General features: G+C 37.8%; 1 protein-coding gene across 1 annotated transcript; it reads right to left on the reverse strand.

Moving 5' to 3' along the window:
- Positions 1 to 2,786: 2,786 nt before the first annotated feature.
- Positions 2,787 to 10,135, reverse strand: arglu1a (arginine and glutamate rich 1a). Its single transcript, XM_039682318.2, has 4 exons — positions 9,653 to 10,135; positions 6,703 to 6,928; positions 4,554 to 4,637; positions 2,787 to 3,530 (listed from the first exon to the last, which is right to left on the reverse strand). The coding sequence occupies exons 1-4, from the start codon at positions 9,934 to 9,936 to the stop codon at positions 3,366 to 3,368; spliced, it is 759 nt and encodes a 252-aa protein (XP_039538252.1). The 5' UTR covers positions 9,937 to 10,135; the 3' UTR covers positions 2,787 to 3,365.
- Positions 10,136 to 10,658: the final 523 nt, after the last annotated feature.

A 10,658-nucleotide genomic window follows, 5' to 3' on the forward strand; every position in this document is an offset into this window, starting at 1 on the left:
TTAATAAACTAGCCATGTATTTAGAAAGCAGGCCTAAAGTTAATTAGGACGCAAGTGTAAAGAAAGCCGGTGTGAAAAGCATTTACACTTACCAAAGACTGTAATTGAATCAGCATTTACTGTTATCAGTGTTTATTTCTTCCCTAGTTTAAGATACCTTCAAGCGAGCAGATTCCACATCGAAGCGACAATTAGTAACACATGTGCTGAATTGGCTAAACGACTAAATGATTGCTGTATCGATAAAGCGCTGAATTAACGTGTTAGCCTACATCAAAGCAACGCAGATTGCCTGTTTATGACATCTATTTGTCAAGGCATCCAGTGCATGCCAGATAGCCACTTATTTTGCTACATAGACATATTTTGTCAATATGAGCAGGAGCACTAACTTGAAAGTTCAAAATTATAGACAATCTTAAAACTGCGTTTCAAGCACCACTTATAAAGAGCGCAAGCCTCCAAAGGTAATAAATTATTTACTTTGTGCAATTGTCTGTTTCTGAGAAGGCTCAACGCTCCCACACACTACCAAACAAAAGCAAACAATAAGACGAGCTAAGACAATTCCAGTTTCCCGACGGGAAAACACGGAAACGACGATTTCCTGAGATGTATCTTAAAAATAACCAACGCAGAGCTGTTAAGTATTGGTAAATAGGTTGGGTAAACGTGCACTTTCAAGCAGATGTTCTTTTCTTGAATTATCTACCAGAACAAACACCGTTAGTTAATTTGAACACATTTTAGAATTAAATGTGGGCTATATTAATCTTATTTCACGTGCATAGCTATAATAAATATAACAATTCGATGGAAACATATACCATTTCTAATAAATACAATTTGTGTAACTAACTTGTTTTGTTTTATAACTTGAAACAGTTTTTCCTTACATTTAAATATTTAAACTCATTCATTAGGCTATGAATTCAAACATCTCAACCTAAACGTCCCCAAAGTGTCATGACACTCCGTAAATTAAAAACAAACAACGCTTCACACCTTAAAGATAAACCCTGAGCAACTTCTCAGCTTTTTGAAATCACAGGGTCAGATCCATGTTTATTCAGTTGCACGCGAATAATCTCACGGTCCGTGGGTCCGACCTCGGTGTGTGTGATCAAACAAAGCAGCTTCACTGACGAGAAAACACACCTGCTGGCCTCGTAATACACACAATCAACAGTCAAGTATGCGCATTGCTCCATTTTTGGTCAAACTTTACGCATCGCTTCTGAGCAGATCATAACAGCGGTTATAACTTTTGCTTTGCGGTTCACATTATTCATGTCAACAAGGGAATTGTGGAGTTTAGCGCGCACAGGGCCGAGCAGGATATACGAGCACAGTTTCGGCGTTACATCAGTAGTTCATCAGCGCTGCATTGTTAAAGCTGACAGTGACTAATACATGCGAGACTGTATCATGCGGGCTCGTCAAAAAATCAGACATCTGTGACAGAAGAGTTTGCCAACATTTCCATTAGTCTCACACAGGCCATCTGAGAACCGGCAGCGACCAGAACTAACCTCGAGGTCAATCTATGATAAGAGGAATCAGAAATAAACTGAAATGCAGATTGACGTTGGTACTCACTTCTGTCTTCAACTCGAAGGAAAGTTCACAACATTACAGGATAAAAGCCTGGAAAAGCTCCTTGAGATTTCACGTTCTGCTACAAAAAAGGGTTATTAAATAGCATTGTGCTAAAACTAGCATGAAATTAATTTTCTTTTTATTATTATTATTGTTGGGATGTATCTGGCTTAAAAAAAGATCAAGACACTACAAAGTGTTTGTTATAAAGATATACATGCCAATATTTCTCTACATTTTCAGTAATCATTGGCATACTGCACAAAAGCATTGTAACATACAATTAAAACTGTTCATTACTAACTTTGAAATTTAAATTAAAATAAATAATATTTTACTTACTTGTCCTTGAACAATTCACAACCTGAAAGAATGTTAAGTTTTTCATCTTAATTAAGTTATAAGGGCACGTACATTAAGTTATTAAGTCATCTTAAGTTAAGAGGTGCTGCAAATGTTTTATAGGATTATTTAACTTTTAAATGGAATCTCGACAATCTGCATAACCTTGAATTTTATAGTAACTAAATATCCAAAATGGCAGAAGTTTTTTTTCCCCCAGTTTATATTTTACTGCAATTGTCCATTCAATAAAATGTCTGGTGTGTTGCACAATATATACAGAATTAAAATAATGGGTAAAAATTAAAGAAGAGTGCAACAAATTCCCAGAAAAGAAAATTAAGGGTCTAACCAAACTACTTTGTGGTTTGCGGAGAGCACAAGACATGATTCAGGCAATGTTGTGTTCACGGGATTTATTGGTCAACACACTAAATGTCCCAGTTCACAAGGAAAAGAGTAATTTACCACAATACAAGAACACCCTCTAGCACACACTCTCACACACACACACACACACACACACACACACACACACAAACTCGCTCGCATACACACCCTAACTAGTCTTACCTGTGATTCCCGATTTCCTTAAGGTAACAACAGAGCACTAGATATTACGAGACTTTGTAACACTGTAACCTTTTTTTTTTTTTTTCACTGAAATGTTTGTATTGTGAAAGCTAAAGTTCTGGTCACACATATGTTCTACATTTCAAAATGAGCGATTTGAGTAAAGTGTATCAAAAAGGACAAATATGATCTAGGTTACAATGCTATAAACGTGGCTCATATTAGGTGATTATGGGATTATGTATTAAGCAGCATTTTAGGAACTATATATGCTTTGAGGTGTTCGGTGTGCAGTCTAAAAAATACAAAATGCTCTCACACACCCAGACATACGTTCACTAATAAGCATAAAATGAAAAGTCTGCCAATTTACATTTAAAAAAAAAATAATAATAATTTTGTCTATGCTGATGCTTTGAAAAGTACCGTCGTAAACTGGGGTTGTACCATTCAAGCTCCCAAACCACTGACATATAATGACCAACCGACCGATCCAACAACACACACACTCATATACACAAATATTTACACTTATTCATTCTTATTTGTTTGCCACTGAAAAGGAAAACAATGTTTCTAAAGGTGACTCCAGCCTAATAATGTCAAATATCAATACAACACACTGAAAAAAAGAAGAAGCAAAAGATGGCAGGATCTGTAAGTCTGTGGTGGGGCCTGGAAGTCCAGTTATGAAGAGAGGATTCAATTTTTGGGGGGATTTTTTCTTTCTTTCCTGGGTTTATGAAGACCAATTTATGTGGGCAGAGCGCACAGAGCAGACCTCTCTTTGAGACTCCGATTCACTTCAACATGAAGCACTCATCAGAAGAAAAGAGAAGACAAGACAAGAGTCACTCTGTAGCTTTGAGAGTGAAGGAGAGGCGAGGTCGGGACTTGCCCTTCCCCAATATCATCCTCTGTTCCTCTTTCTGTTGTTTCTGCCTCTCCTGCTGTAGCTTCATGCGTTCCTCATGGATCTTTCTTTGTTCTTCTACTATACGTAGCTGATCCTCAGCCTGAAACAAACACATGGGCAAAAATGACTTTTTCAATCAGCCAAGGGAGAAATAGGCTCATTATAGTTCATTTGATACACTAATACATGAAAATGTACCTTAATTAATGAGCAATTATGAAAAAAAAAATGTTCATTGTATTTGATCCAACCATAAAAACAGGGGCATGGTTGGCACTGACAGGCATCCATTTTGAAACATTTCAGAGAGGGCAGGTACCACTATGAGTGCTTTTCATTATCAATAGACATAATCTTCAATATGAATCCAATGACTTGTGGAACCAATTTTGATCCAAAAATTTCCATAACCATACCAGATTAAAGCAATAACTGGCTAAGGATTTTGAACAATTTCATAGAAACTGCGCTCACAAAGATCTATTTAAAGCAATTGAATATTTAAGAGAATATTATTATTCCAAGAAATATTTGATTTTCAGGCCGGCATATCAACATTTCCTGATATTTAAGGAAATATATACTCAGAGTGTGTGTGCGTGTGTGTGGGTATATATATATATATATATATATATATATATATATATATATATATATATATATATAAAATACACACACACTGGTATTGGCGGTAATCTCGATATTAAAATTAAAATCATGAATATCACATTAAATAACATTGAAAATATTTAAACTGTTTGACACTTCAACATAGTAGGTGGCGGTATTGCATCTTAACGTTATTCATAAAACTGAAGGAACAACAATTTACAAAAATTTAAAAAATCCATAGAAAATTCAATAATATTTTACACAGAAAATTCAATAATTATCTTACATAAATAACGAAAATACTTTTTTGTGCCGACAACCAATTCTTAGAGGGCAAGTAGAATTATACTAATTAAATATTACATTTAAATATTTTTGTTTCATGTACATATTTTCTTTTATGTTTAGGATAGGATTACATTCATTTTTGTTTTGTTGTGTTTGGCTTTTGTTTCTCATTTTCTAGAATAATTCATGTTTTGTTGTCAAAATAAAGCAAAAAAATAAGTACCAGCTTAGCTTGAGCATCAGCAATCTTTCGGTTGTTTTCTTCCAAAATTCTCTCCAGCTCCGCTCGTTTGGATTTCTCTTCCTCCTAAAGGGGTGATACGGTGACATATTAGGGCGGGCAGACAAATCCACTGAAATAGGTCCCCATAAACCCAGTTGCACACTCAAACATGTCTACACTCGCACAAACAGGTACCAGCCAGCACCACTCGCACAATCTTTCATGTACTTACACACGCTCTCCACATTTCACATTCCGAACTGCAGCATCAAATGTCTGAAGCTAACCTCTATGTATGCAACAATAAGCAAAAAAAAAAAAAAAAAAAACCCACCCACGAATGTATTCAGGCACACCTTTAATCCCCGCCACGTTTAAATATACGTACACATCCAAACATCCATTTACGCATTCATTAGGATCCATACAGAACAGGTATGTAAAAAATAACACATCGACAACTAACGAAGAATCTCATTCGTTTGCAGAATGAAAAAAAAAAACATCAGTTGGTTCTCTCTCTATTTTTTTTTTTATTTATCAGCATCCATAAGCAAGAAGTTTCAAAATAAAATGAGAGAGACAAAGAAAGATTAACTTAAATAAAGGAGAGAGTGAATAGTAGTGGCTCACCAATGCTCGTATACCTACGCCTTTCTCCTTTGACTGTGTACTGTACCTACACAACTGCTGATTAAAGGGGTGAGTATTTACTGCCAGGTCCCGTGTGTCCCGTCCTGGACAGCGCAGCACCTCCCCTTTAAAAATTTCTGAGCTACTAGCACGAGCTAGTGCTCTTACACAGCAACACCACATGCAGTATATAGCACAGTCCAAGAAAATGAATTATGGTAATCATACAACATTACCGTGTGGGGACGTCAGGCTATTAACGTTAAAGGATGTTAAAGACTGCAAAAACACAAAGGTGGGATCATTCGTTAGATGTGTTTGTTTGAAAACAAAAACAGTGATGTGTTTGCGTCTAAGCTCAATGGCTGTAGTGGAGTGTGGATGTAGAAGTGTGTGTGTGTCTGTGTGTGTGTACCCGCACGCCAGAACTCCTAAGGAAAAGCAAATTGTGAGGACACAGAAGTACATATAAAACACTGCACTTTAAATGACGTCAAAACGGAAGAGTCAAATGAAAAATAAAGTTATTAAAGAAATAAAAAAAATTAAGCAATTAATACATTTAAAACACAGACGACAGAAATGAATGAGCAATAAAGAGAGGGGTGGATTTTGAGCGTTTTGTGATTGATGGTGCAAATGAAGACTAAATCATGTGCAAACGCTAAATGTAGGACAATACAGATTCATTTAATGGTTCAGTACCAGGGCTACAAATGATGGGGACAAATCTAAAACGTACAGAAGGAGGGCACATATCTAACCCTATTAGTGCTGAGCCGCTGAATTTTGTGTGTGCTTGTGGAATGGAATTAGTTTCTTGTTCATAACTCGTTGCATCTTTACAATTAGAGCACAGTAACCCTCCTTTATAGTATGGGTGAAATTACAAACTACAGATTTAGCAATTTAATTAGTTTAAGTGAGGTCTAGTGGCCGCAAAAGGTCTTGTGTGTTTGCAACATCCCTTTGGTGTAAAGTGTATTAAGGAAAGCTATCAAAGTGGTGGAAAAAAACAAAAAGGCCAGGTTTGAATGCTGAATGACCTTTTTAAGAAAATAGTTTTATTGAAGACGTACAGTTTCATACATTGGGGACAGTAAAATTATAAGATAAGATATGGAGTAAAGAGAGTAAAATAAAAGGGGAGAGAAAACATGGGAAACATGATACTGGTCCCTTACAGCCGTGGCAAAACGTTCACTTGAAACCCCTGAGAGTGCACTAGAGGTGTGCAAGACTCAATAAAATCAGAAAAAGCACAGAGCTTGTCTATCAACCGAGTAAATGACTCCTTAACTATTAGCGTTCACTAGCAACTCGACTGAACTTCTCCAACTTGAAAATGTTACTTGTAATGTGTATCATTCCCCACCCAATCAATGGAGCATACTTCCATCAGCTACCCTGCATCTCCTGCTCTGTCTCTGGGGAAAACGAATGTCAGGTTGTGCCACGGCTGAGGGTGTGCGGTTTGCGGCTGCTCTCCGCTGTGTTCCGAACGACCGAGCGTTACCTCTCTGGTTTTCTGGGCGTTCAGTTCTGCCTGCCTCTGCTTCTCTAGCTCCTGCAAAAGCTGTGCCTCCATGATGCGTTTGGCCTCCTCCACCCTCCGCAGGACCTCATGCTCGATCTCGTCACGTCGCTTCTCAAGCTCCTCCTCCACACGCCGCGCCACAAGCTCCTCCACACGTCTCGCCGTCTCCTCCTCAATCAGGCGCTCCTCGATCTCCTGGTGACGGCTGTGAAGGAAACAAGAAAGAGAGGATCAATCATGGCATCCCTTTAATTTATACACAATGATAAATCTAGAGTGAAGAGCAACTCATACAAGAAAAGGTCAGAATTTATTTGTTAGCAGTCGGGCGCGTAGTCCCTTGTCCTAACAACATTTGACTGCCCCCCCATTTATTTTTTTCTTTAATGCAAAATAGAAATTATTTATATATTTATATTCAATACATTATTTTTTTCCTTAATATTTACTTTAAATGTAATATTTGTGTGTAATTATTTTTTGCAGAAAAGGGTTAAGGTCCGGTTAAAAAATAAATACAACCTCACATTATGTCAATCATGCTTGCACACTGCCTCCGAAACTTTGTCCGTCATAAAAAAAAAATAAAAAAAAAAATCGGATCAGGTTCTCTTTTCTGTTTTTTCGCATCTGTAGCAAGCAGTTTGAATGGTGTTTTGACAATTCATAGCCACCGAAACATAACTACGAAAAAAACGCATACGAAAATTTCGGACTCAGAGTGCAAGGGCCTTTAAAGGATCACTTCAACTCTGGAAAGATGTGTATTTAAAATTGGTAATTTATGTAGAAGAAATGTGAAATGAATTTGGAGAAAATGTATTTTTGGCTAATGTGGATGAAAGACAACAACTACCAGAATGCACTTGCTTCGCTACCCTAGGAGGCCACGCCTACCGTTAACAGAGCACAGTAGGTAAACAACAGTGTAGGCTATTGAGTCTCCGTGATGAGTCTCTTCGAAAATGTGTTTCGAGATCGCCCAAAATGTCTGGGATCAACATCAACCGATCACATTTTTAGCATTCATGTAAACACTACATTTAGATTCACCAATTTCAGTTAGATTTAAACAAGCTGTACATATAAACAATGCATGGCGACTTCAGAAAGCAAAATCTGAATCCCGGACATCGACAGCCAGACATGTCCGGGAAAAAGAGGACAGTAACCCCTAAAGTTACTACTCTGCTTTCTCCACAGAACAAGAGCCTGCTAGCTTAGCTTCCAAAAAAAAAAAAAAATGGCAGACACTATGTATAATCCCAATCCTCCAAAATGCAGCCGTCTGCGTCTTCAGTACCTCCGTCCTTATTCTCAAAAAGTTTCTGCAGGTGAAATCAAACGCACTGGCACTGATCTGTGATAGGTCTGTTAGCGCATTAGGTCCAACCCCCTATGGGCAGATTTGAAAGGGTGGGATCTAGTGCTTGTAGTCTTTACAGAAATCACACTTTCTCCTACAATGACGTAAAATTACGATTTTTGCGTCATTGTAGGATGAAGTGAAAAGGGTAAATAGCAGATTTCTCTCGTCTCAGGGGAAAATGAGAGAGTGTTGCACGACCATTCAATAGTATGACTGGGTTTCTAACAATGGAAAGCTTAATGCAAATGGGTGGAGTGTCCCTTTAATGTGAAAAAAACATTTAATTTTGCAAAATGCAATTGCATTTAGCTTTTTGTTAAATAAATATATATATATATATTTGTTTCACACACATATCTCACATACATTTTTTTCACAAATTATTTCTTTTTAAAGAAAATTAGCAATTATAGAATTATAAACTCCAAGACAGTCATAAAAACAATCACTTTTAACATGCAAAATTATACACAGTAAAACAAATTAATTTTCGATCAAACCTTACTGATGCTGCCATGACTATAAATAATTACTGCAATTTCACAAAAACTTAATTTATGTTAGCCGCTTTAATAACCTTTAGCTAGCAGACAAGTTTAAAAAGATAACCACATTTCACAACCAAATGTCAAAGAAATGCATTTCACAAAATGCATTGCTGAGCCCAGAAGAGGCAAATGATATTATTGACTTGTCATCTGCATAATTCTGAAATTAAGCATGATGTGCACGCTGACATCATAAACCCATAAAGGAAAGTATGCCTCTCAAAAGGGAGGCCTCCATGATTACAATAGCATGTTTTACCTTTATTTACACTTTAAGCATGACTAAACCATTAGAGAAGAGCAAGCTGTCACACCTGGCCTTAAGAAGGAACACAAAAACACAGACACAATAGTGAACCAAGTGACCATTACATTGCCCAAAGCCAAAATAAAAATTAAACAACAGCAGCCACCTTTTGATTTGATTGCAGTCATGAAACTCGATCCAGGGCCTCTCTTTGAGTTTTAAAACACCCTGAATGTGGTTACAATGCACTTCGGGTGAAGATCAGGCCTGGGGCTGCAGCACTTCTCTTCCCGTTCTTTCACTACATTCCCCCTTCCTTCCCTTCCACAAACCTCTTAGCATTATACTGGTGGCCTCCAATCACAAAAGAGAGATGTCAACAATCTGTGATAGTTACAAAAGCATATCAGCTTACACAGGCAGCAGATTTCAGTGATGAGATGACCTGATGTGTGACAGCTGTCTATGAGAGTCCATGGAGTGATGAAAGTCCAGTGAATACAGATAGGTAACATGAAACGTCACTTTTTTGCACACTAGATAAGTATATTAGGTTCTTATAAATATTAAACAACAAAGAGTTGCAACTTGAAACACCTGAACTGAAGTGATAGTGTTGGCCAACCAAGTGGCACTTCATGCATGCTTAAGTGAGTAAGGCCACGTCTGGCACATAGACAGTAGACACACAAACATAGCCTATGCCATATATATATTTACCCTATATATATATATACACACACACAACATTAATAGTCGTCTTACATCTTCCTCTGTCTTTCTATCTCTGCTCTTCTCTCGTCCTCTTCTCTCCTCTGTTTCTCGTCGTTGCTTCTCTTGCTCAGTGTCCGGCCGAACATGTCGGTTCTGTCGGGTGGTGAGCCACCCCTGTCCCTCCTGCTGCCAGATCTCGAGCGGGACCGTCTGCTTCTCTTCAACTCCTTCGATCTGCTCCTTTTCTTATTGGATTTGGATTTGGAGCGGCTCCGTCTGCGGCTGTGTTTAGAGTGTTTGGACCGGGACGAGCTGCGGCTCCGGGAGCGCCCCATGTTCTGCACGAATAAATCCGACTGACACGACTAAATATGGTCTTATGAATGCAGTGAGATCTACAACGACCTCTTCTAATATTATATTACGGTTACCTGTATAATTGTTTATTATAAGCTGATTTAATAAGGATGTTCGTTGCTTTCTACTCCAGTGAATCTGCGGAATAAAAACAATATGGCGACCGCCTCCAGTCTTTCTTTTCCCAGAATGCATCAGCTTACTTCGGGTCTTTTCGGATATCTCCGCGCTGAGGCCGAAAGAGGAGGAACATGAGGACTCTGGCCTCTGCGGAAGCACCAAAAGCGCATTGGAAGGTACTCTGAGGTATCTTCCATGGTATCAGACTAAACGCTCTCGACTGCAAAGTAGCAATTTTAAACACTGCACACATTACATTCTACAATACAGTTGAGGTTGTCTACATATCTTAGTAAATCCAAAGGTCATACAGGTTGTGAATGAATATACGTACGAATACAGAAAAAAATGGTATTCCACAATTTTATACTGCAATTATTATACGCACATTATATGCGATAATATTCGTTCCCCCTTTTACAGTCTGTGTAATCTAATCAATTTACACTGTGCACCATGTTCTTAACCGTGTAGTGTATAAAGTTTTTTTTTTTTTTTTTTTTTTTTTTTCATTCGAATGATGTCTCCGTTGAGTGCATGAAGTGAGTGTCCAACATTCCACTTGATTTTGACGGTTGAT

This window comes from Pimephales promelas, chromosome 7 (assembly GCF_988280905.1).
Source record: "Pimephales promelas chromosome 7, fPimPro1.hap1.1, whole genome shotgun sequence".
NCBI lineage: Eukaryota > Metazoa > Chordata > Actinopteri > Cypriniformes > Leuciscidae > Pimephales > Pimephales promelas.